This window comes from Adelges cooleyi, unplaced genomic scaffold, assembly GCF_023614345.1.
Source record: "Adelges cooleyi isolate 19-005CV unplaced genomic scaffold, UGA_ACOO_1.1 ACOO_flye_CR_arks_rails_tigmint_CR_PRNA_13, whole genome shotgun sequence".
Lineage (NCBI taxonomy): Eukaryota > Metazoa > Arthropoda > Insecta > Hemiptera > Adelgidae > Adelges > Adelges cooleyi.
This window is the reverse complement of record NW_026095784.1, coordinates 147,667-173,662: the sequence shown is the minus strand read 5'-3', so window position 1 is coordinate 173,662 and position 25,996 is coordinate 147,667. Positions and strand designations below refer to the sequence as shown.

Genomic DNA, 25,996 nt, shown 5'->3' with positions numbered 1-25,996 from the left:
ATTATGAAGGAGTATTATTATAATTAAAATGATTTCGTTTAATATTATTTTATTTAACTACTATATTCTAACTACTTTACGACTAAAATTTCTATTTTGTTTTGTTTATCATCAGGTTGTAGCTCCTCTTTGGCAGCAGCTTCAGCCTTTTCAATCGCTTTTGCATCAGGACCCACAAGATAACCAATGTTCACGACTTTCTTATAGCCATCGAAAGATAAATTCAAATATGCCTCTAGAAAACAAGAGATGCGTTATTGTGGTAGTTTTACTATTACAAAATGTAGTTATTAAAAATCACATTTACCCGACTCTCCGAATCTGGCCACTTCGAAGAGTATCTCGTTAATAATCCATTCACTAAATTTAGGAAATCCATAGAAGTCCAATAAGTCGCAATAAGTGATGTAGGGTTTCTGTTTGGCAATTTCGTTAAACAGATCACGCATCATCTAAACATTTTTTATAAACTAAGTAATAAAGGTCATATTTTTTCATTCACAGAAACTGGCCAAGTGTTAAGCAATAAAAGTATAAGAGCATTGTTGTTGATGAAGGTAGGAGAGCATTGAGATTATGGACTATAATGTGCAATCAAGTGTATGTGGTTATAATGTATAACACCTATAGGTGGACTAATTGAAGAATAAAATATTCTAGCAGTTTAATCCAATTTTAAATTTTAAAAAAAAAACTATTGCGTGGACACAAATTTATTTTAAGAAATAACATATAACTTACATATATTTGACATATTGGTATGAGGCCCTCTAAAGCGGCCTCCTTAAATTGGCCATAATTCATGCTGGTCACTAAAAAAATTCCCATTATAACAAAAAAAAAAAACATGACATTTAATCAAATGTATCAATTACCTTCACATTCTTTACATTGGATTCCGAATTCGTTTGTAATGGCAAGAAATTGAGCTTTTTCTGGGTCTTCAAGACGCTTATAATGTATAAGGAAGTTTTCGTAGACTATATACATGTTTCCGGGAGTTCTTATTTGGTTCCATAGATCTTTAATTTCCTAACATTGGTAAAACAAAATAACAATAAGATAATCATAGTTTTTTTTTTAAACTAGAAAGATGAGCATATTTAAATATATACTTAATATTATTACTTTTAAACACCTATACAAACGGTTCTAAGGGTAACACTTGTATCAGAGGTATATAAAATCATGAAAATGTAATACGAGCCTAACGAGGATTTGATAATTATTATTTTGGTAGACTAATAATAAAATTGTTTAATATTATCAAAAAGAACAGTTAAACATTTAAAAAAAGGAAGTTTTATTATTGTATTTTATTAAGAATAGGTTGTTTGACTGGTATAGGGCGTCAAACATGCTACTAGAGTTCTTACTAACTTGTTTATCGTTCAGTCAATAGTTTTGAATATCCTACTTCTGTATCTTTTTTTTTTGAAGGTGCTTAAAATGACTTGACAAATAAAATAACTTTTTATTATATATTATTTATTTATATTTGTACAACTAATAATATATTCTAGTAAATATTTATAAGATATAAAATGTAAATTAATTTTTAAAAATCTTAAAAGTATTCACTAGAACAATAGTCATTTCATTAGTCAAATCTTCGTGAATTGTAGGGCACCCTGTATGCTATTTTTTATATTCAACAAACTTAAAAAAAAATTAGTTTAAGATATCAATATACTTGGAGATTTTACTAACGTGGAAAACTATTTAGGTCAAACGGGCTTACTTAACGCGATATAGTAAAAATGATTTATAATAAATATGTATAAGTGATTGATCAAAAATCTATATTTACCACTTCCTCGATGGAGTTAACTGTTGAAGTATAAAATGTTAGACACAATAAAACAATATACTTTATATTCATCGTTGTGTTAATATTTATTTTTGTATTACTAACTTTAAATGAAATCTACTGCACAATGATTCTTATGCTCAATAATAGGCAGTTTTATAGTAGATTGTTTTAAAATAATATGTTTTTTTTTAAACATTTGTTAATAGCGTAGGTACCCACTGTACAGTGACTGCGCAAACACAGACACCTCTAAAACATGCTCTATTATTTGTTGAACATGATATTGTTTCGCTATATATTCAATAGATTACGTTTTTGTTAAAACAAATGTTTAACGTTTCCTCGTGATATAGTTTTTTCATTACTAAGTGAACCTTCTTTTGTCACATCTCCTTCAACGCTCCAAACGGTTATTAAATAATTCCATCGACCCCATTTCCATCCCTTAGTTTCTCATTCTTCAATAGAATGTGAAAAGTTTAGTTTTTCAATGTAAATACTTTATTTTATACCTTATTCAGAAAAGCCAAGTGTTGAGCAACGAAAATAAAAGAGCTGTGGTGTTGCTCATAAAAGTGGGAAGGGTGTGAGGTTATAGACATAGGAAAGAACAGAGTGAACCGTTATGTGGATATCACTACATTGATAGGATGTTTTTTTTTAATTAGAAAGGGTCTGGAAGTTGGCCCTTTTGTTCACGGATAGATTTGGTTGTTTATTACTATGTATCAAAAAACAAACAAAGCTACTAAAATGAACAATTTTGCCAAGTTTGGTATGGATTTTATAAACTGTTTAAGCGTTATATTTTATTTTGTTGTTTTTTTCAAACCGAAACTTGTGTACACGAGTAACCTTGATATTTCTTCATGCGGTTAGCATAAAAACATATTTTTCATAATTCACACAATAACAATACACCTTTTTTTTCTACTTATTTACTACACCTTTAGATTTTTAAGAGGCCCCTGTACCTATGAAAAATTGGGTCGTATTCAATTTTTGTTTGAAACTTTTTTCAATTATCGCAATATTCTAGTTTTTAACAAAAGCTCAAAATTATTGACTTAGCTAAACTATTAAATATAACCCAAGTGGAATCGAATGGGAATTTTAGTGTATCAAAGCACACATTATGTCAATCGGGCCTTTAAAATTAAAAAACAATTTTGACTGGACATTTTAATAGCTATTTGCCAAAATGATAAAATCACTCTAGAAGTGACTATGTCATAGTCATTTTTTTGTTTTTTAATTATTTCTATTTCTGCAATATTTTTTAGGTTGTTAACAAAAGGTCACATTTTTGCCGTTCAATTAGGTTAACATCAAACCCATAATACCAAAAAAAAATCTCTTATACTACGAATTGAAAATAAACAATACTACAAAAAAACAACTTTGCCAAATATGTCATTGATTTTATTTGTTGTTTTATCAAGCCGAAAATTGTGTACAAATCTTAATATTTTTTTGCGGTTACCATAAAGCTGTGAATTTTACAATTCACAGCTTTAGATCTATAAGAGGCATTATCCCTTTGAATTTCCCACTCAAATTGTAATTATAGTCTGCATTTGGTGTTTTTATAGTCAATAAGCCATTAAATTGGTCGAAGATCATTTCATTTGAATTAGGTTAAATCTCAATTTAAAGTTTAAAACCATTTTGTATAAAAACAAATATTACTATGTACCACAAATAAACATTGCTAAAAAAAATACTTAGCTAAATTTGTTTTTAAATATGGCATTTATAAAATGGTTTAGCATTACATTATTTGTTATTTTTTTTTCAAACCGAAACTTGTGTACATATTTTTTCATAATTCACACAATCACAATATACACCTTATTTGCCTACTCATTTACTACACCTTTAGATTTTTAAGAGGCCTCTGTACCTGTAAAAAATTGTGTCATACTAAATTTTTGTTAACTGATTTGTGTGTAGATACACACTACACCAGTAAACCCGAGAAAGTATCTTTTAGGTACGATTTCTAATCCATAGAGTTGCTACACAAATAAATCGGTTCAGTGGTTTATAGGATTCATAGGCTTAACTGCTTCATTCGTTTATAAATAATGTAAACATGCGAGTATTCCACTGGTTTAATCCAATTATGTTAACCCAACAATGATAACTGTTTTAGGAGGGACCCAGTTTTATGATGAATTAATATTAACATAAAACTTTCAGTTATTATGAAAATTTCTGTAAATCTATGACCTCTCTCTTTCCACTGTGTCATAATATTTGGTGGACTTAGGACTTCTCGAAAACCAGTATTTGACGAATACAAGCATAGGTCTGATAATAATATAAACAAAACCATATAATATTACAAATTATTTTTATTTTATTAAATGACAATATCTATTGAGGTGTGACAAGGAGTAATATTATGATTTTAATTGTTTCGGTTTAATATTATTGTACTAACCTTACGGCTAATCTATGAGTAATAAAGTTTATTACTTTTTAATAATTTTGATATTCTTTTTAGCGGTCTACTTGTTGTAGCATCTTGTTTGAGGTTATTAGTTGAAGATAACCAATGTTTACGGCTCTTTTTAAGCCACCAAAATCCATTCTCCATTCTCCGTCTGAAAATCAACAATATAACATTAATAAAATATACCTATAGATAATAAAAAATTATGATAAAACATTTTTTTTCAGCATAGCCAAAACAGCAAATTAAAATGTTTCAATAATCCGTGAAAGCAATACTTTTAAATACTGTAATTTGTAATTAGTTTTTGTTCAATTGGCTGTTGAAAATGTCAAGATCATTTTTAAACAAGTTTACTTAGGTACAGTAACACAAGTGATACATTCTTCTTAGCCGATTATTTACATGATTTTACTATTATAAAACATGTAGATATTAAAAATCACATTTACCATATTTTTTTCCGAATTTTTCAACTTCAGCGAGTACCCCTTTTTCTTCCAAATCTCCATATACCTCATCTCCATAGTGGGCCTTTATGTTGTCCCAAGTAACGTAGTCTTTATGCTGTGCTGGGGCCATTTGGTCAAATAGTAAACGAAACGCCTAAATGTTTTTTTAAAACTTTTCGTTTTTAGAACCGTATAAACAAATGCTTCTAATTTAATTAAGCAGTATTTCATGTATTCATATTAAATAATAATAAAAAAAAGATTAATGGTCATTCTAACTTGGTTTTTAACATTTATATCGATGAATTTTAAATGGTTTAGTGATTTTTCATTAATAGAAAATTGATGTTAACGAATATTTCAACTCAATAATAACTGTTGTGCGTTGTACAATATTATTATCAGAGATATAACTTACAAGCAATGATTGACTTATTGGTATGTGGCCGTCTTTTGCAGCTTCGGTAAATTTTTCAAAATTCATGCTGAGTACTTGAAACATTTCCAAAAAAACAAATATGGTTTTTAATAAAACATGTAATTTTGTTTTACAATGTAATCAGGCTAACAAGCGACGTTGTTGAAGTTTTAATTAAACTTCAAAAAAACCTATAGAATTTATGAAGATAGTGTTAAAAAAAAAACTGCTTTACGATTACCTTTACATGTACAATCGGTTCTGAACATTGTAATTATGACAAAAAATTCCATTCTATCTTCTTCTAAAACATCCTCATAATATTTAAGGAAGTTTTCGTAGACTATATAGTTGTTTTGTCCAGTCTTCATGTTGTTCCATAGATCTTTTATTTGCTAACATTCGTAAAAAAAAAAAAATAATACATAAAGAGGAACATAATTTATTAAGCATATTTTTTACTTATAAACGTATACTTTATAGTATTATACTGATAAATACTTATACAAACTATTATAAACGATTCTAAGGGTAACAACACTTGTATCAGAGATATATAAAATCATGGAAATTTATTATTTTTGACAAACTTAAAAAATAATAAGTTACTTTAAAGCTATACTAAAGAGATTTAACAAATATGGTGTACCGTGTATGTTAAACGTTTAGTTTACTTAAAAAAACTATATTTACCTCTTCTGTGATAGAGTCAACTGTTGGAGTATAAAATGTTAGACACAATAAAATAAAATATTTCATATTCATCATTGTACTACTATTTTTCGTAAAGGTCAGCAACTTTTAAAAAAAAGTCTACTACACAATGATTCTTATCCTCAATAATAGACAGTTTTATAGTAGATTGTTTTCAAAAAAATATCTTTTAAAACATTTGTTTATGCCATAGGAATTCAATCCACTGCACAAACACACACTCCTAAAAATACTGTATTATTTGTTAGCTTTTATAAAATGTTTAAACAAAAAAATATTTGTTGTTGTTATTCAAACCAAAAATAAGACGTAATCTTAGTATTTTTTTACGGTTAGCAAAAATAAATGTTTTTTTTATTATTCGCATACACATTATTTTCCTACTTATTACACCTTAAGATTTTCAAGGAGCCTCTGTATCTAGAAATAGTTCATTTGAAACTTGTTTCAACTTATTGATAAAAACTCGACATTATTAACTTTCCTAAGCCATTGAATAAAACTCCTGCCCGCCTGATTGGGATTTTTAGTACATGAAAGTACATATATCAATTAGATGTTTGAAAAAAAACAATTTTGATTTGGAATTTTTACCGCTGTTTGCCAAATGTTATCCTTTATGGCTTGCCTAATGGCTGTTTTTCCTGACATATTTTTCCCAACCTAACCTAAGTATATGTACATGAGTAACAAAATTTGTTTGTAACATTAGACATATAGAATTTTTTTTTTGTCTGAATAATACAACCCATAGATCTATAAAACGCCTCTATCCATTTGAATATCGCAACTAAAACTGTATTACATATATTAGTAAGGCTTTAAAAAATAATTTCGATTGGGAATTTTTCCCAGAACCCTTATTGGCTAGTCTAATAGCTGTTTGTTGTCGACATATTTGTCCTAACCTAACCGATATGTTTGTACACGAGTACAGCCATTTGTTTGTGAGCAATAAACGTACACAAAATTTGTTTCCGTTTGGGTACTACAACTTTTTTATAAGAGGCTTGTAATATTAGGCTGAGTGTAATTTTTTTTATGAATAATAATGTTGATAGTGAAATATATAAAATAAATAACTGCTTAACAAACACCGCAGGTGTATGAAAAACAGTTTCCGTTATCTTAGCACAAATTTAAAAAAAAAACATATTCACTCAAATCAACAACAACATTCAGAAGTACAGAATCTAATTAAAATGAAACACAAAGTAACAACTAGATTACTTATAAAAAATTGGATTCGCCAATAAATAAAGGGTGTTAGCTCAGTGCCAATGTTTGCATTATAAAAAAATGTTGACATCTGCTTCGCTGTTGTGACATATTTTTAGGCTAATTTGAATTATAGTTGTGCTAATAATAATAATAACAAGATCATATTATTATAACATTAATATCATATGTATATTAATATATAATTAATTTAACATAATATATTTTAATATACAAAAACATGTAACTGTTACGGAAATACGTATAAATCATTATACTTATGCATTTAATTTACAACTCATCGTTAGTGATTAATTCCAAATTTGAAGCAGTGTCTCCGTCCGATTGGTCCAAATTGTTGTCTACCCTGTACTTAAAAGACTTCTTGAAACAAAGTTTCCCGAAATAAATTGTGTACATTAACGTTACTAGTCCAATACCAAGTGCTATACATATGAAAATGAAAGATGTATTAAACGTGGAACTCTTGGTATTATGTTGATCTGCAAAAAAAAAAATAATAATAATAATAAGAATTACAATAATCTACTCGTGTTTAGCATTTCAAACACTAAAAACTCAAACTAACCGTTATATTGTTTCACTTGCGGGGCAACCCATTGATCTGCTGCGTCCATACGTTTATTAAATAGTATGTAACTGAATTCTGTTTTAGTTTCTGGGCCAGCATTGTCGGTTTGAGATTTTTGTGTTGAGACATTATGTTTGTTTTTACGATGCATAGTATCACTGACGTTAAACAAAAAAGGAATATTTGTGTTGTTATTTTTGGAAATTCTATTCATTCGAGGACTAGGGGTTTCAGTAGAAGTTATATCGATAACTATTACTGTTTTGTTCGGTCCAGAAGTAACATCGAGATATTTGATATGTGAAATATTCGGTTTGGTCATCTCTGGTTTTGTCGATTTAATCACAACTGTAGTGTTAATTATCGAAGGCATAGTAGTTGTACTAGTCGTGGTCGGGGGCGGTGTTGTCGTAGCACTTGTAGTAGGCTTAGGAGTTGTGGTAGTTGTACTGGTCGTGGTAGGGGATGGTGTTGTAGTTGAACTCGTAGTAGGTTTAGGAGTTGTGGTAGTCGTGGTAGTCGTGGTAGGGGATGGTGTTGTAGTTGAACTCGTAGTAGGCTTAGGAGTCGTGGTAGTCGTGGTAGTCGTGGTAGTCGTGGTAGGGATGGTGTTGTCGTTGAACTCGTGGTAGGTTTAGGAGTCGTGGTGGTGGTCGTGGTAGGGACCGTTACGGTTATTGTAATCGGTTCCGCTGTCGGTTCTAATGTAGGTATAGTCGATGGAAACTGAGGGTATGTAACGTTGGAAGTAGGAATTGGCGTGGCCGCATTGGTCGATTTTAGGGCGGCAATAGGTGTCACTGGTTTTTTTTTGACAATAGGCTTGTGCGTAGTAGTAGTGGTATACATCACGGAGATTTCCTCGGGCGTTTTAACTATTGGGAACAACACAACATCATGGTAATTAAACGTGTTGATTCAAACGCATAAATCGAGACTCAAATTGACATACTGTATGGACAATGGTCTCCGATGTCCGGACAACAGTTGGAATTTTGGTGGCATTCCCAATTGCACGAACAGCCGTTTCCATATGCGGCTTTGCCGCAATTATCTTCGCACGTTTCGTAATCTGCAAAAACACTCTGATCGTGGGGAACCGTGCTAGCTTAACAGATAGTTTATGGTATAGTAAAATCGGTTACCTACCGCCTCCGTCTTTTATCAAACAACTGTCGCCTTCCGTTATGACCATATTGTCGATCGCCGCCATGCAGCCCTTTCCTTCGATTGTTATCTAAACACACCGTTGACAATTAATTTAGCTAATATTATTCGCCTGTTGGATTTTCAAAGTAAGCGCGCACCTTCGCTGCGAAATCGACCCGGTACAGTCCAATTGACGCTCTTCCTTCTCCTCTGATTTTCGACCAATGGGGAATTCCACCGTATGAAACAATTAGCGAAGGCCGTGTACGACCTTCGTCGACGACAATTTTGTACGAAAACGTGACACATCTTTGTTTGTTTTTAGTCGGAGGAAGTTGAGGGGACAGTAGTTTGCCCGAACTAGAAGGGCTCAGACGACCAGCGTCCAACGATATGTAGCTCCCTACAGACATTATTATTAGAATATAATTGGGGTTTTTATCACTGAAAGTACAATTCCAGTACACGTCATAGCTGTGAAAAATACCTGAAAAATATTGAGAAGAACCCGGCGGTACATGTCGGTTGGACGAAAACAATAACAGTTTTACTTTGTCAGCTAACCAATCGATGTCGTTATACATATCGTTTTTCCATCCACAAAATCGTTCGTCGGCCGATTCAAAATCACACGATACATAAATATGATCGTGAGCTAGAAAAAAAATATATCAAATTTATTTATAGACGGGTCGTACCAAGATCGTATCACTCTAAAAACACATTATCAAACAAATTGAAGTAACAGTTAATTATACAAATATCGATAAAAGCATTTGTACCTAATAGGACAATTATGTGCATAAAAATTAATATTTACTATTAGGGTGGATACGACTAGGGTTGATCGTGCCATAGTTTGTTGACTGTTGATTCACTCACACATGGCAACCTGGAAATTGACTACGGTCAAAGTGTAATAAGTATTCCCCTTTTTCGGTTTTTCCTTAAGTCGAACTACAACTTTATGAGAAACTATACAATTTTATAAATATAGTTCCATTCTAGATCTATCTTCAGTCCAATTTTCAAATCTAAATCCCTAAAACTTTGCTTGAAAAATTGATATATGACGAATGTCTATCCTTTGTAGAGAAAAAGGTTTATGATATAATTTTGGTTTGTCAATGTTTATCGGTAGTACTATGTTTAAACTTTAAAGAATATTCCATACAAATTTGAAACCTAATAAGAATATTTTTAAAAAAAAGCTATAGAGCATTTTAATTTTAAGTTGAAAAATATGTACTTTTTTTTGTATTTTTTTCGAATTTGAAGAGGAAGAGGTGACTTTTTTTCCATTTTTAGCCCAATAAAGTACCCTTTAGGTACAATTTCTGATCAATAAATTTGTCATTGTAAAATCGGTGACTCTGCATCGAAGCTTAAGATAATTTAGTTACTACTTTACCTTTGCAATCATATAACTCTTCATTCCATTCTTTGTCTTTTGTACAGTACACGGAACTAGGACCATCTAGAGCGTATCCAACGTCGCATTCGAGATCTAGTCTGGCTCCCGACTCCAAAATGTTGATCCTTCCGTGATCGATACCTTCCGGGATAGCACACCCTGGCCCTAATACACACAGAGATGGGCAAAATGGATTACAGTCCGTAATTGATTACAAAGGGATTAATAAAAAAAAAATGGACTAAATTTACTCCAGTAATCCTGAATCTTTGGGTTAAGGATACAAAATATATAAACACCACAGTTTGTAATGCTAGTAACGCTGTTTTACTTTTTTTAATTCTTTTTTTTTAATTTAGGATAGCCATTTTATTAAGAATTATTTGCGGGACATTTTGACTATTTAAAAACCAGTTTTGGATATTTACCTTTAAAGTTATTTAAGTTGTTTAAGATTTTTGTCGGAAGGTGTAGTGTGGTAATGTAATATGCGTAGAGACAAAGTTTCCAGTCTTGAATAAGCCTAGCTCACCTAGCTTTAATTAATTTTTTTAAAATATAACCCTATTCTTTATGTACTTAAGCCTTATGAACTTTAACTATTTAAATGGTAACGTAAATATTTTAGTGATTTTTTAAATTTACAATAATTTGCTGAAAATTTAGAATTGTTGATAGCCATTTTTATATATCTAAAATTATTGAAATCTAACAAACGTGGAACCCATGGAGCAGGACAAGTACCTTTTTTTGGTAAACCGACAACAGCAAAAACAAAGCTACATCTTATAATGTAAAATTTTGTTAGATAATCGCGATACTCTATGTAGACAATACAAAGTTGTCCTTCTTAGTACTAACTCTTTATTGCACCAAGGTGCTGACGATCGACCGGATACATAAAATAATAAAATGTAAATTTCACTTAAAATGTAATCAATATATTGTTATGAATAATTATAATTTATGAAATGAATATTGTTTTTTTTTTTTAAATTATTTAAAATGATGTTTCATTTGGAAATAGAAATTTAAGTCATATCTGATGTAGTAAATAAAAACTATATCTTAAATAAATAGTATTTATTCAAGTTCATTTTTTTTTTTTAATACTCTTATGGTTTTATTTGTATAGCACTAACAGTCAATGATGTTTTACTTGTGTAGCAGAGATGAGCAAAATGTACTAAAATTATTAATAAGTCTCAATCTTGGTTTCAAACATAGGCGCAACTAGAGGAGTGCAAGGGGGACTTAGCACCCCCAGACTCAAAATTAGAACCCCCAAAAATGTATACCCCAATGTACACATTATTTGTTTTAGAATATTTTTGTTTTCAAATATATTATTTTATATCTTCTAAAGGTTTGAAGATAAGAATTATGTTTAGTCAGGTGTATGTAATTTTAGCTACCCCTAAAATGTAGGTCTAGTTGCGCCTGTGGTTTCAAATCTTAATTACCGCTGTAAAATAAAAAAATGTAATTTTTTATAATGACTTACAAATGTATTATCAAGAAGTAAATGCGCGCTATAGTTTGCATTAATTATTGATTTCGTGTCTTGTATCAAATCAAGTGTAACATTATATTTAGGCAAGTTAATACTGGCGGTAGGTACATACTGGCACATATCGGCGGTGGAGTGTCCCATTCGCCACCGATGCAAGTGGCATAATCATTGCCTTGCACTAGTTTGTACGGAAACAGACAAGTGATTCGGACCACTCGATTGCCCGAACGGGCTCTTAAACGGCCATTGGGTACACGCAACGGAGGACAGCGACTTCTCTGGCCGAGGAACACACCATCGGTGAAGACGGAGGCTGTAAAAGAAAAAGTACAAAAATTATACCGTTAATCCATTAGTGAGTAATGTGTGTTGTAAAATCATTACCGTCGGCCAAACTGGCGATGAAGACCACGAGGAAAATTTCCAAAACGAACATGGTAAAGAAAAAATCTACAACTAACACTGAAACGTCCTTCGGAGTGCGGTCGTCAAAATGTGTCTATAGACTTTGGCGCTATCCTAATTTCTACGATAACATTATTGCTACACAGAGTAGCTCATCATCAGACTGTTAATATTTTACACTATTCTACTATTGAATAATATAATGCGTTGTGTTATTGTTAGGAGACATTATCGCCGACACCGGAACACCGGCGATAAACAAAAACGACAAATCAAAAGTCCACGTATATAATATTACTGATAAAATATTATTTTATTGAATTGAAAATAAATATACACGCTATTTTAGAATTTCAATCGGTATTATACAAACAAAATATTACTATTAGTTAGGTAGGTGGTACACAATACATCAGCAGTATCGAGCAACATGAATTATTATTATTACATTTTAAAACATTTCTTGTTCGAGCATCGAAAACTGTCTTCGGAAGTCCATCCGCCGTCGTCGTATTTATCTACCTACAAAGCATTTTTAACAATCAAATAGTTTCCCAAACTATATCTTAGCTCGTTTAGACACGTAAATCCTACGCGAGGGGTAAAATTCAACAAATTCTAAACCAATTTTACAAAGGTTTATGACGGCTTTGTTGTCTACAGAGTTAATAAAATAGTGATACGCGCTTAACTGTTTCATCGAGTAAAATCGGCCTAAATATTAGCTATAAAATTATTTATCATTTCCTTCTGAACACAGTGTAGTTAATGTACCATCTGTTATGCAATTAGACCAATGTATGTTTACATATTGACGAGAAATCGTAAACAATAATGATTTACTAGTAGGTAGTGATTTTTTTGTTAATCTCTATAGATAGTGTTATCGATACTACGTCTCGTTCGCAAAACCCGAAGTCATACTACAAATAAAGTGTGAAGAGTATTATTGAAACTATTTGTATTATGTTCATAATCGCTTAACGATTTTTAAAAAAAATTAACTTATCTTAACTGAATGGCCAATATAATTTTCTTAAAATATAACATGGTATTAAATAATGTATGTGTTTTAGGGCTGAGGGGTTCTAGCAGGAATTAGCAATTTAGTCATCGTTGCAATCGTCTAGTAGAAAACTGATAATAAACTTATATACAGGGTGATTCATCTGATGTAAGACAGTCGTTTTCTCAGAAAATATGAATATTTAAAAAATAATTTTTCCCAAAAAAAGTCTAAGTATTAATTCCATTAATATTTAGACAACAAATTTAAAAAAAAATAGCGGTTGAATTTTTAATTTTCATTAAGCTGGTCGTTAGCAATGGAATGACATTTCCCCTTCTAATTATCATAATATTTGTTCGGTTTTCCAGTAATACCAGTAGCCCATATTTATGTCGAGAACACCAATAATGACACCAGACACAATGAAATGTCTTGTGATAATGATAGACAAGCGGGCCTTATCTACCTATTCAAACACAGCGACGGTGACAGTGTTATCGACGGGGTCGACATTATTATTATTATTTAATGGGATACTGTTGCACATTATGTTACTGTTGTAACAGTAGAGCGAATATATTGATCTTAAATTAAACGAAGAGATCGATGAAAATTAAAAACGCAAACCTAACAATTTGTTTATTGATTTGGTCTACATATTTAAGGAATTAAGTACCCGGTAGGTCCAGGCTAAATTTTGAAATCAAATTTTTCAGGAATGTCGAAAAACAGAGTATACTGTAGATTGACATTTTTAAGTTAAACGACCTCACTTACTTATTTAAATCTATGATATTGTACTTGGTTTAGTTGGCCCGAAGAAGAGTCCAGGAACGACACCCGTCTACGGTTGCGGTTGTTAGCTGGTCGCTTTTTGTTCAAACGTGATGATTCTGGTGACGAAAATTCGTCTACTTCCATCTCGCTCAGTTTGCTGAAGTTTAACGAATCGTCAGCCTTGGTTGGCGCACAATTATTATCATTGTTATTAGTATTAGTATTTTCTTCAATTGGTAACTCGAAACTGTCCATCAAAACATGTGCCGGCGTTGCTTCAGCTAAGAAAAATCCATTGCACGTATTTTAAACAATACCAATCCTGCTGTACATTATTAAAATATAGATACAAACCCGGTGCTTTGGACGACATCAACACTGGTTTGAAAACAAAATCTTCGTTTGCAGAATTCGGTGCCGAAAAACAATTGCTAATTGAATTTGTCGTTTTATCATTCGCATCCAAAGTCTCGGTTGGTCGCAGTTGTTTTCTAGGAGAGGAACGTCGTCTGAAAAATACATGTACTTAAGTGCGATTCGGATTTCAGGCAATTTCAGACTTCAAGACTTACGAATTTACAATGGTACTCCGAAGTCGTTTGTACAACTCGGCTGTGGAATCTGAAAAAACTCAATCGAAAATTGAAATACAAAAGCTGAAAACCCTAACCAATGAAATTACCGTCATTGGGAGATATCTTATCGTGTGCACTAGACACGACTTCGCAAATCGAATCGACAAACTCAACGTACATGTTGCACATTTCATCGAACTCGGGACTTTTATTGGCAACTGTTCCGTGGCTTGTTTTCGGTTGTTGGTCCGTCAACAATGTGCTTTTCAAAGCTTGTACTTGGCTCTTAAGAACATTGGACGTTATCAATTCTGGCATTTTTTTAGAAATGCGAATAATTGGATTTCTACAACAAAATTTACATATTTCATAACGTAGGTACTAAAATACAAAAGAGTACTAAATGCTAGATACCGCCTCAAGTGGAAAACTATTTACACATATATGTATACAGGGTAATTCGCATTAGGGTTAAGGCACTCATTTCTTCTTGAAACAATTGAATTAACTTTTTAATAATAATCGATTTTTTTATTTAAAAATTATTTTCTGAACATTTTGACTGGCCGCCAACCAATTTTAAATAATAATTTTTAAAAACTAAAGTGTTTCCAAAAAAGAAAAACAACAAAATTGCCATTATTTTGGAGAGATTGAGTTTCTTGTCCTTAATGAATCACCCTGTATGTACATACTTTGCCATTACAATTTATTTATGAACATGAAATTCTCTCTACTCAAAGGTTAAGTTAGAACGATATTATCTTCTAAACCGCTGATCCGATATATATATTACAATTCATCGCTTTATAATAAATAACAATAAAGCAGTTATTACTTGTTGCAAGCGGCTAATAAACCAATTACATTCGGATGGGATTCCACGTCGTTTTTTGATTGCCATTGCCATTGTTATTATTGTAGGTTAGCTCAACTTTATCTATTGGAGATCTAGAAGAGATAAGTAAGTAAATTATTTGTGTGGGGGGGCCAGTGGTCCAAGTACCCTCTTAAACTCACATTGCAGTGTTTTTACACAACCAGCGCCTGCCTGTAGATGCAGCATTCGGTGTACCAAACTTCACTCGAGTTTCAGGCGACTTCGACTTGACAGAAGAAATAATGTTTTCTATGTTTTGCACGGCATTTGCTTTGTAAACCGGATCTAAATTTTCTGTAAGTCAATAGTTTATCGAATTATACGGAAAATATATTTCTACGTATATGTCTGCACAAGCAAAATATATTATACTAACTTCGTTCGCAAATATTTGTTCGGATGCCATACGGAAACAGGCCTCTTCTACCCTGAATAACATTTGTGAGAACATTAGGTTAGGAGGTTGTGTGAAGAGTCGTTTATAGAGTAACAAAAAAATGCCTGTAATTGAAAAATAAATTTAAAAAAAAAACTTACAATAAGACGCTTGTTTACGACATGGTGCGATGGATGGATTTCATTGTAGCGTTCAATGTTCAGCTGTACTTGCAGAGGAAAACACATTTTAATAATTATTAGGTACAATAGTTTGTCGTGACTTGTTACTCATAATTACTTACCAGAAGTTCTGATTTTCGCTGTGGCTTACAGTCTCCAGCACTGCCATCACTTGAAGACTGTTCTAAATGCCCGTGCTAATCGTACAGTATTTAAAAACATCAATGTAATATAATAAAATTGTAAGATAGTTAATAAAATTGTATAATAGTTAAGAAAATTAAGAAAATAGTTAAGAGAAAAATGTAATAAATTAAAAAGTACCGTAAATTCTGAAAGATAGAATATTGTAATGAAAAAATTATAACATAGACAAAAAAAAAATGTCTTTATTTATTTTGTTTGGGGAAAATCGAATTTTTTATGCTACAAACAACAATGCAGTAAAAAAATTGTCGATCGGACTTAAATTTTAAGTTTCAAGCAAAAACTTCATTTTTTTTAAATTGTATTTAAACTGCAATAATGTTGTAGAAATTTGTCATTTAAACCATTCTTTATATATATATTTTTTTTTTGATATTTTAAATGATTAGAATGATAATATGGTAAAATAATAGCTGACCTATCTCAAATAATCGCAAATTAGTTTTTTTTTTTTTAAGGATTTATTCGGTTGCTAATATTATAAGGTGTATAGAATAATAATTTTTGACATTGGAATGGGCTTTGTGAAGGATTGGTGTGCTACACTCAAAAAATATATTTTGGGCGCCATTGGAATCAAACGATTTACATTATACATGAGTGAGAGACAGGCGTAGTTTGGGTAAATTGATATCATTAATTGGATTGTTAATCTTAATTTACCTCAATGTCTCAATAAAAACTTACTCTTTTATTCGGTTCCTTTTTTTCAGGTCTTTTTAACAATTTTTTCGTAAAATATTTGCTCTCGACCTCTTTTTTAAAATATTTACTTCGTCTAGGCAACATGTCCAGTACAGAAATCTAGCACGATCTGTCTTAAAAATTGTAAATTATATTAAAAAATATTAAATTAAATTGGAATGTTGGAAATGTGTTAATATTTTACAGTGTGGTTATAACAATAAGCCAAACGCTTTCCCCATTAAGTGTCGGTAAAAATCAAATTCCAAACATTTATTAATACTTTGGAATGTCTTTCATAAGTAGTACATTTTATTTTCTAGATAAAACTAGATGCCAGTACTAATTTAAGTAATCTAAAATCTCAATAGATAACATACATTTCAAAATAGGTCTTTGTTGCTACTCGAAGAAATTGGCCCAGAGTTCAAAAGGTAAAGTGGATACAGACACAAAAAAAGCGCACATTGTAAAATCAATTTTTTCTCAGCCGTGTATCGAATAATAATAATTATGGTTTTTAATTAGGTCAAAAAAACTCTCAGAGAATGTACAAGATAAGTTACCAATAGTAATTATCTACTGTCAATATTTATCTCTGTGGACTACTACATTTTACTACTTTTCATTAATCACTATATTATATTAAGTTAATATTCATACACATAATATCATCTTTAATAATAATTATTAATTATTATTATTATTATGTATTATTATTAATAGCGATCTTAACTATGTTTAGTAACAATTATTGACCAGAAAATAATAGCTATTGTTGAAGACTAAAATAATAGTTTAATAAATAATAATTACACCTACCTTTAAATGATTTCCTTGAAGTTGTTGGCTTGCTAAATTTAGCACAAAATACAATTTTAAACCTAGTACGACGACAGCAGGTATTTCAATTTATCGCAAGTCATCAAAAATAATGTTATGTTCATGACCATGGTATATAAATTGGGTAACATAAAAACAATATGGATAAAATTTAAACATTCCATCATTATTGTATAATTTTTAATACCTGATTTTATTTTATTTTTTGTATCATACAAAATAGATTTATAAAACGAATAGATAAATAAGATACCTAACATATCATTATAATTTTGCCATTTTCTTTTCAATCATCTTTGTAAACGGTAATAGGTGCGATTAACGATATAATTTTTAATTCTAATTTTTATATTATTCCTTCTTGATTTTAGCATTTTACACAAATTATTAAATTTATAAATGTTTGTTTAACAAATATTTTGATGCATAATATTATGTTTCTTTTATTATGTCCACAGACTAGATTATTGTTTTTATCAATATCACACAATAACCAGAAGGGAAACCCGCAAAAACAAAATGTCGGAGAACACTTATCAGTTCCGGCCTAGGCTTCTCTTCTGATTATTCTGTGATAATATCTTTTTACAAATTAATTATGATTACAATGTAACGAACAAACTCGAGATAAACAACTTAACTCGTTCATCTTGTTGTTTTAGTACATTTTAATTAGAAATTAAATTAAATTATGGTATCTTTATTAAAAAGTTAAAATGATCAATCCCATATTAGAATTGTTCGACGATCCCGAACGCAAATTTATCAATGTTTGTGCTCCCATGGTACGCTATAGCCGGTAAGACTTTTTTTCATTTGAATATTATGATATAATTTTGTCTTTTTTTTTAATAAAAAAACCGCATTGTTAACTATATTACATCAAAGTTTGTGTGTATTTAATTTTATATTTTTTAGACTCCAGTACCGAAAACTAGTTCGTATGTACGAGTGTGATTTATGTTTCACTCCAATGATAATGGCCGATTCTTATATTAAGTCTCCAAAAGCCAGAGCACATGAATTTCAAACTGACGATGGTCTGTAATAGTATATTCTATTTATTCTATCTAATATTATATAACAATATTATTATTTTGATTAAGGAATAAATTTCTCTAGGCGATAGTCCATTAATTGTGCAGTTCGGTGCTAACAACTCGTCTGATTTTGTCGATGCGTCAGAGATGATTATTTCGTATGTTCTTTGTCATTATTTTTCATTTATATTAAAATGATAACAAACATATTAATCAAAATCTGTATTTTTGTTATTATGTGCAGGCAGTGTGATGGAGTTGACTTAAATTGTGGATGCCCGCAAAAGTGGGCATTACAAGAAGGATATGGAGCAAATTTGTTGAAAAATCCTGAAATTATCAAGGATTGTGTAGGCCAGTTACGAAACCGTATTCCTATGAATAAGACTATATCCGTAAAATTAAGATTGCTAAACGATAATAGGCAGGTACTAAAAAATTAAAAAAACTAGAAAGAGTGTCACAGCTAAATTTGTTGTCTTTGAATTTATTATGTTTTTATGATAAGTACCTAGAAAATACATTCCAAAATTTTTACCTGTTTTAATTTTATAAATTTGAACATTTCTTTTTGCAAAATTATAATTAAGTCTAACCTCAGCAAGTTTTTTTATTGAAAGTATTTTACTCAATTATTATGGTACATAAAACATGTGATAGACAAAGAAAACAAATTGTATTGTAATGCACTCTAAATAATATTAATTATAATGTATAAATGCTTTAGTCCAATGTAAATATAAGAATTTATATTTTAATAATTCTATTTCAATCAATGTATTCATATCTGACTGTTATCTAACCAATTTAAACATTCCCACTTTATTTGAACATTTTTAATACACTTAAATTTCTTTTACGAAAACGCTATTTTTCATTCTTAGCAATGAGTTTTACAATAATTTAGTTATATTATATTTTCCCATTGATTTATCCATTTAGGGCTTTGCGAATCTTTGTTAATTGCTATTGAGCTATATCCATGTGTTTTCCTTTCTATCTCTGTAACGATAAACATGTTGTCTGGATGTCGCTGCCAGTTCAACCAATAGTGTCGGTAATGAAATAGTGCAATCATCAACTACAGCACTGGTAGTCCGAGAAATATTGGACCGTGTTGGAAATTCAGCTAATAAATGTTTACATTATCATAACCATTAGCCTGACTACTACTGAATATTAATATCGATTAGTATGACATTGTATAATACAAATTACCTATAAAGTTACACAATGCAATGTTCAGTTTGGAATTTGTCTTTGGTTTTCGTATAACAAGAATAATGTGTTTGATTTTTTTATCAATCAAAAGTAATTGTGTTTTTAATTACATTTTTGCAATAATAGTAGTGATTTTTGGTAGTTATAATAATTTTTATCGATAAAAACTAGCTATGTTCATAATAAATGTTTTAGTAGGTTAGTACTAATTTTTGTTTAGGGGTTATTAGTTAATATCTTCTTAAAATATATTAGTTTTGAAATTTATTATATTTTATGAAATGTTAACAGCATAAAAAACTAGTCCATTATCAAGGATTTCTTTTTTTAGATAAATACTTTTTATTTTATAAACAATGACGGTCGCATACACAATTGTAGAAGGATTTCATATTAGATGATAAATAAGCGTTTTTTCTCTTAAAATTTGAACATAAACTTTCAGAGGCCGCCATTTTACTTATTTTGAAAAAACAAGCTTCGATTAAGCACTAGATAAACTATTAAATTAATCATTTGTTTTCATTAAATTTATTAAATAAACCACTATGTAATACTGACGGTGACCGCAAGGCACTATTTGTAAGAGAGCGCTCAACAATAAAGCAGATAACTTGACCCAGACGTCATATTTTGGTTTTAAATTTATTTAAAATTTTCATTAAATATAGTGTAAAAACTTGGTATTTTAATGTCAAACAAACAACAGTTTTAAAAATAATTTTAAATTCCTATAACCCCTAACCTTAACATATAAGTTTTTTTTTTTTAGAAAAAGTGTAGACCTTTGTCGACAAATAGAAGCTGCTGGCGTATCTTTCATAACAGTTCACGGACGTACTCCTCAGCAAAAAAACGATCCGGTAAATCTGGATTGTATAAAACTCATTAACGAATCGACCGACGTCCCGGTTATTTTCAACGGCGATGTAAAAAACATGTCTAGTGCAGTTGCCATGCACGAATATACCGGTTGTAAAGGTGTATAGCAATGTTTATAAAATTATATCATTTTTTTTTCTATTTTCAAAGTGTATAATATGTTAATGATTTTGTCGATTAGGTATAATGAGTGCGAGGGGTATTTTGCACAATCCTGGTCTGTTTGCCGGCTACGAAATTACGCCAGTCTCGGCTATTCAAAACTGGTTGAACATACATCACACCAACTTCTTGTGGTTCCATCATCATTTAGTGTTTATGTGTGAACATTTACTCTGTAAAAAAACACGCAATCATTTCAACAGTCTTAGAAATGCCGAGGACGTTGTATCGTTTTTAGAAGAACAATTTGATATCAAAGACGTACTTCCAAGCAATAGGACCTTGGGTAAAGGAGCTGGTGGAACGAGTGGCGCGTATTACGAAAGTCTAGCAGCAGAAAAAGACGACGCAGGACAAACCGAGAACGACGGCTCTGAAATGGACGGATTGGACAATTTATTTACCTAATTGGTGCTTGTAAATTTAGTTGTTATTGTCAATTGATAATACGTATGGTTTAAACGTGACCGAAAAAGTATTTGAAAAAAATGTTATTCATTTGTTTATTTTTGAAGCTAATTTTTAAACAAATAAAACAATTATTTATTTGTTAACAATATATTTATTTTATAAATAAATATTACTAAAATGTAAAACGTTTTTAAGTTCAGTCGTTGTATTTACATATCATTTTGAAAGGTGTATTAGATTATCATTTAAACTATACTAATAGATAAGTTAGAAAATTTCGCAAATCAAATTTGTTTTCTAACGTTTTAGAAAAAAATATCTACAGATATACTGCTCTGCTAAGCAAAAGTGCCGTATCTCGAAAAACATGAGTTAGAAAATGTGTACAATTTTTTTTATTTTAGTTACGGTACTTTTTCTTAGCAGGTGTGCTTACCAATGTACGTACATACAGATGTATACTATATTATTATGCAATGTAAAAATGAATTTAACACGTTGACTACCAACCTACGAGATAACTCGTAGTTATAAATTGTACTGAAAATTGATACATTTCCACTCATTTTCAGATTATTATTTGTAATAGTTATAATTAAGTATACATTAAGGAATAATTAAAGGCATATTCAATGGGGCTTAGCCCCTTATTTTTTAATTTGTCAAGGATGTTGAGGAGCTTAATTTTTCTCAAATATTTAGCTATAAAATCTTGCTCTGAGTGAATTAATAGTTAATAGAATCTATGACTTAACTTTTTAAGAGATAACAAAATGCACATCTCAAGATGAGATATTTTCGTTTTTAATAGGTTTGATTGTCTACATGAAAAAACATAGCCAATGAATTGCTTAATATCTAACCGTCTGTTGCGGAAGAAAAAGTTAATAAAAATAATAAGTTTGCAATAGGGGCGTTTTTTAAAAATTAAATAGTCCAAAACAAGTTCAAGGCACATTTATTTAGTATGGACGTTTCGATTGCAATTTGCAATTGTCAAAATATAGCAATTATATACATTTACTAGGTTATGTAATAATTAATAAAAAAAAAATGTTAAAAATTGCAAAAAATCAACGCCCCCGGGTGGGCTCGAACCACCAACCTTTCGGTTAACAGCCGAACGCGCTAGCCAATTGCGCCACGGAGGCTTGGTGAAGGAATGACCTAAATTCAACTTATTTAGGCATGACTTTATGTCATGCCTATTTTCATACTATTTATTTGTGTTTTTAAATATACTCATTTAGTAATTGTTCGATATCTTATTCTAAATGAATAAAAAGGAGGACATTTTTATTTTAATATATTATTTTTACAAAATAAGAAACGAGTAGCAAGCAGGACCGGATTATTAAAATAACGTATACCTACCTAAGCGCGGCCTAAATATTATAAAAATCGTTTACCTTAAATGCTAAAATTTCAATACGGATATTTTTTGGTAGTTGGCAAGCTGTACACATAACATGTCAAATTTTAAATAAATACAATAGTTAAACCTTTTAAGGCCAGAGAAAATGCGTGTATTTCTAGCCGTTTTTTTTCTAAAATATAAGTACCACTGAAATAATGATTGAATCGTGAAAGCAAATGTGTAGGTAAATAAGAAATGTTGTATTGTTATCTTTACTGAAGTTTATAATATAGTGAAACCCGGTCCCCGGATGGAAATTGTAGACAATTATCTGTTAAATTAGTAACTAACCAATTAGGTATGGTAATTGTGAAACGTAGGTACGACTTTTGCTTTCTCAAATGTACCTACTTAAGAGGCCTCTACACCAGCATTTATTAAGGAGTATTATATAGGCAATTTCAAAAAAACATTTTGTTACTGTGTTATGGTAACTGTTTACTTGTAATGAACATTATAGTGTTAGTGAGCATTTTTAAGTGACCAATAATAAGACACCATTATTTTAATCCTCTTAGAATATTTTATTTAGAGGTTATACTTTCATAATTATTGTAGATTGACTAACAAAAAAGTTGTAGCGAAAAGTTTACCTTTTTTTTTTAAAAAAAAACCAACGTTGAAGGCATGGGTTATAATATTAACGGAATGGTCTTAAGCATTAGAACCGATTTAGGGGAAAAAAGGAAATCGATTTTTAAGGGCCAGTTTGATTTTCAGACCTTAAGGCCCAAAACTTTGCTTCAAAAAGGGAAATAAGGAAAAAATGTCAATCATTTTGACAATTCAGTAAAAATTGCAATGCCCTGACAATGCCGCTCGTTTAAATAGTATTTTGTTATACATTGTACATGAGTCATGTACAATTAATATGTATAAAATATTTCGTCATGTACCATGACAAAATATCTAAAAATAATATCCTAATCCTTATCTGTAATTTGTGGGTGGAATGTTGAGCACTCGCAGGCACAAGTCAATACACCGTTTGAAACCACAAAAGTTGAAATTGAAATTTCACTATAACACACCGTTGTAAAAACTTTTAAAGACCGATGACTTAATATTTTTTCCCTAGAAGCCTATAACCTAGAATATATATATATATATTTTGTTTTATCAGCACTGAATACCAATATAAAATAGTAACGACTTTTTAAAAAAAATATGCTTAGTTTAGCACTGCAAGCCAGAAAGAAAAAATTAATAATGAACTCTCATTTTTTGTTTCCGACTTAACAATATTATATTTTTTATATGCACTGTACATCAAAATAAATCGAATGGTTCAAAAAATTTGAACTTTTCAATTCTTTGATGACGACAATAAAAAAAAAATTAAAAATGTTAGCATTGAAAAACGAAAAAATATCGAATTGTTCAAAATACTTTTAACATTAACATGGATAAGAAGGCTGTATGAACTGATGATAAAAACTATGGTTTGAGCCGTATATAAATGATAAAACAAAGGTTGAGTTCCCTCCTTTTACACATTATTATGAAGGTCTGAAGCTCAGATGTTTCCCTTTCAACACAAAAAAAAAATGAACAGTGGGGTGGAACGTGATTTCCTTTTTCACTTTAAATTATTTTACTATACAAATTTGAACGGTAGTTCAATTTATCACCCACCTTAATTTTAGGTCTGAAGCTCAGGTTTTTTCCCTTTCACTACAAAAAATGTGATAAAATGCAATTTTTAACTTTTTTAAACCGAAATGATTAATTAACTAAAAATAATTTTAAAATTGTGCCGCGACACCGATGCTTTGAAAATGTTTTGAAAAATTCAAATATTTTTTCAAAACTCAAATTATTGTAGTATTCTTAGGAACAGTACCTACGTTTGAATTAGAATGAGTTGTTTTCGACCAAAAATAGGTACATCGCGAGTATATTTCAATGATTTATTTCAGTTTTTGGCCCAAAATCGTGTTATTGGAAAACAATAATAGTTGTAATAATATTTAAGAATTGAAGCATTTGCAGCCGCCTCTCACGTTATTTGTTCGCACATTCAAGCTGTACATTATATTGTATGTATAGGTTAAATTATATATTTTAAACATGCGGCTAAGCTAAAGCTATAATTTTGTATACTGAACGAAAGTTCAAGTTCGTTAAAATAATATCTCTGCGAATACCAGTTTAACGGTTTTTTATTGGTTGTTAAAATATAAATGGCTGCTAAAAACGCATAAAAGCATAATGCATTTTATAACGTTTCTCGACCCCTTATAACATATATATATATATTATTATCATTGTTACATCATCCGCACCCTTTGGGGCCGTTTACTACACAAAACAGTTTGTTAATCCACAAGGGATAAACTGACAATAGGCCACTGTACCTACTTTATCAACGTGCGTATGACATTTTTTGTTTTATTATGATATAAAAAAAAATGTAATTTTATCATCAGTAATAGCATCGAGTAATAACTAAGAAGTCGACTGGCTCGAGTATTATATTCCACTGTCAAGAACCCAAAGCTCTCATGATATAGCTTGCCAGTCGACTTGTTCGTACATTAGGTAAAGTTGGGAATGGTTTAACGACAACATTTTATTCCCACCGATCTCCTCGTGTGATTTAAAGTTTAATTAACAAAAATTATGTACGTCGTAATTTGCATAAACAACTTGAAGCCAACGTATAGTTCTTAGATTAAGCGCTACTTATTAAGGGGCAAAGGATAGGCAATATCTGAGAAAATTTGATCTATTATGTACGCCGCCTCAATTTTTATGTAAAATGATATTAAGTTTTTTCTAGCTGTGAGACTTTTTTAAAGTTATTTTCTCCGAGTTATGGCGAAAGTTTGATGAAAAATGTAGAAGTCATTTTCCGGCGTGTCTGTTGGACGGATTTCAATTTTTATCATTCTCTATCAATATTGATACCTTCATTATCGATTTTCTCTATTGCGGCTGAAAAGGCCGATTTTTTTTTAATTTGGTTATTAGAAAATTAGTTAGATTTATTAGGAAAAAAAGTAAAAATATAATCGTTTATAATACAAATTTAAAAAACAGAAATAAAAAAATCTGCCTTTTAACGCTCGTAGAGTATGTTAAACAAAAAAAACAAAAATGTTTTATTTTGTGAAATCGGTTCACTCCAGAAAGTGACTTCTTGTTTTAGTCTTTATTTGAATAAAATGAATGGGAACTTTTT

At 30.4% G+C, this 25,996-nt stretch overlaps 5 protein-coding genes and 1 non-coding gene across 7 annotated transcripts; 1 reads left to right on the top strand and 5 right to left on the bottom strand.

Moving 5' to 3' along the window:
- On the bottom strand, window positions 1-1,921 carry LOC126847904 (uncharacterized). Its single transcript, XM_050588336.1, has 5 exons — window positions 1,811-1,921; window positions 876-1,032; window positions 742-812; window positions 308-452; window positions 1-235 (listed from the first exon to the last, which is right to left on the bottom strand). Exons 1-5 carry the CDS (start codon window positions 1,880-1,882, stop codon window positions 72-74), a joined length of 609 nt encoding a protein of 202 aa, XP_050444293.1. The 5' UTR covers window positions 1,883-1,921; the 3' UTR covers window positions 1-71.
- A 2,299-nt stretch (window positions 1,922-4,220) lies between these two features.
- LOC126847905 (uncharacterized) lies at window positions 4,221-5,956 on the bottom strand. Its single transcript, XM_050588338.1, has 5 exons — window positions 5,835-5,956; window positions 5,383-5,536; window positions 5,142-5,215; window positions 4,724-4,877; window positions 4,221-4,422 (listed from the first exon to the last, which is right to left on the bottom strand). The coding sequence occupies exons 1-5, from the start codon at window positions 5,907-5,909 to the stop codon at window positions 4,319-4,321; spliced, it is 561 nt and encodes a 186-aa protein (XP_050444295.1). The 5' UTR covers window positions 5,910-5,956; the 3' UTR covers window positions 4,221-4,318.
- Window positions 5,957-7,297: 1,341 nt separating this feature from the next.
- LOC126847897 (uncharacterized) lies at window positions 7,298-12,320 on the bottom strand. The gene is made up of 10 exons (XM_050588307.1): window positions 12,126-12,320; window positions 11,854-12,054; window positions 10,226-10,393; window positions 9,302-9,469; window positions 8,973-9,217; window positions 8,815-8,902; window positions 8,618-8,737; window positions 8,298-8,540; window positions 7,663-8,157; window positions 7,298-7,576 (listed from the first exon to the last, which is right to left on the bottom strand). Exons 1-10 carry the CDS (start codon window positions 12,175-12,177, stop codon window positions 7,365-7,367), a joined length of 1,992 nt encoding a protein of 663 aa, XP_050444264.1. The 5' UTR covers window positions 12,178-12,320; the 3' UTR covers window positions 7,298-7,364.
- Window positions 12,321-12,494: 174 nt separating this feature from the next.
- Window positions 12,495-17,748, bottom strand: LOC126847903 (uncharacterized). Of its 2 annotated transcripts, none has more exons than XM_050588335.1 (12): window positions 17,659-17,748; window positions 16,840-16,966; window positions 16,068-16,142; window positions 15,925-15,987; window positions 15,764-15,815; window positions 15,528-15,681; window positions 15,346-15,458; window positions 14,615-14,853; window positions 14,505-14,553; window positions 14,287-14,441; window positions 13,957-14,213; window positions 12,495-12,668 (listed from the first exon to the last, which is right to left on the bottom strand). In XM_050588335.1, exons 8-12 carry the CDS (start codon window positions 14,823-14,825, stop codon window positions 12,591-12,593), a joined length of 750 nt encoding a protein of 249 aa, XP_050444292.1. In that variant the 5' UTR covers window positions 14,826-14,853; window positions 15,346-15,458; window positions 15,528-15,681; window positions 15,764-15,815; window positions 15,925-15,987; window positions 16,068-16,142; window positions 16,840-16,966; window positions 17,659-17,748; the 3' UTR covers window positions 12,495-12,590. The 2 variants fall into 2 exon arrangements, with proteins under 2 accessions (XP_050444292.1, XP_050444291.1); XM_050588334.1 differs by having other exon boundaries at window positions 16,840-16,970; window positions 17,659-17,716.
- Window positions 17,749-18,287: 539 nt separating this feature from the next.
- On the top strand, window positions 18,288-21,512 carry LOC126847898 (tRNA-dihydrouridine(20a/20b) synthase [NAD(P)+]-like). Its single transcript, XM_050588309.1, has 6 exons — window positions 18,288-18,478; window positions 18,598-18,719; window positions 18,802-18,877; window positions 18,964-19,143; window positions 20,713-20,921; window positions 21,004-21,512. Exons 1-6 carry the CDS (start codon window positions 18,396-18,398, stop codon window positions 21,390-21,392), a joined length of 1,059 nt encoding a protein of 352 aa, XP_050444266.1. The 5' UTR covers window positions 18,288-18,395; the 3' UTR covers window positions 21,393-21,512.
- Window positions 21,513-22,472: 960 nt separating this feature from the next.
- Window positions 22,473-22,546, bottom strand: Trnan-guu (transfer RNA asparagine (anticodon GUU)). The gene has a single exon. It is a non-coding gene; the product is annotated as a tRNA-Asn (tRNA).
- Between the last annotated feature and the right edge of the window lie 3,450 nt (window positions 22,547-25,996).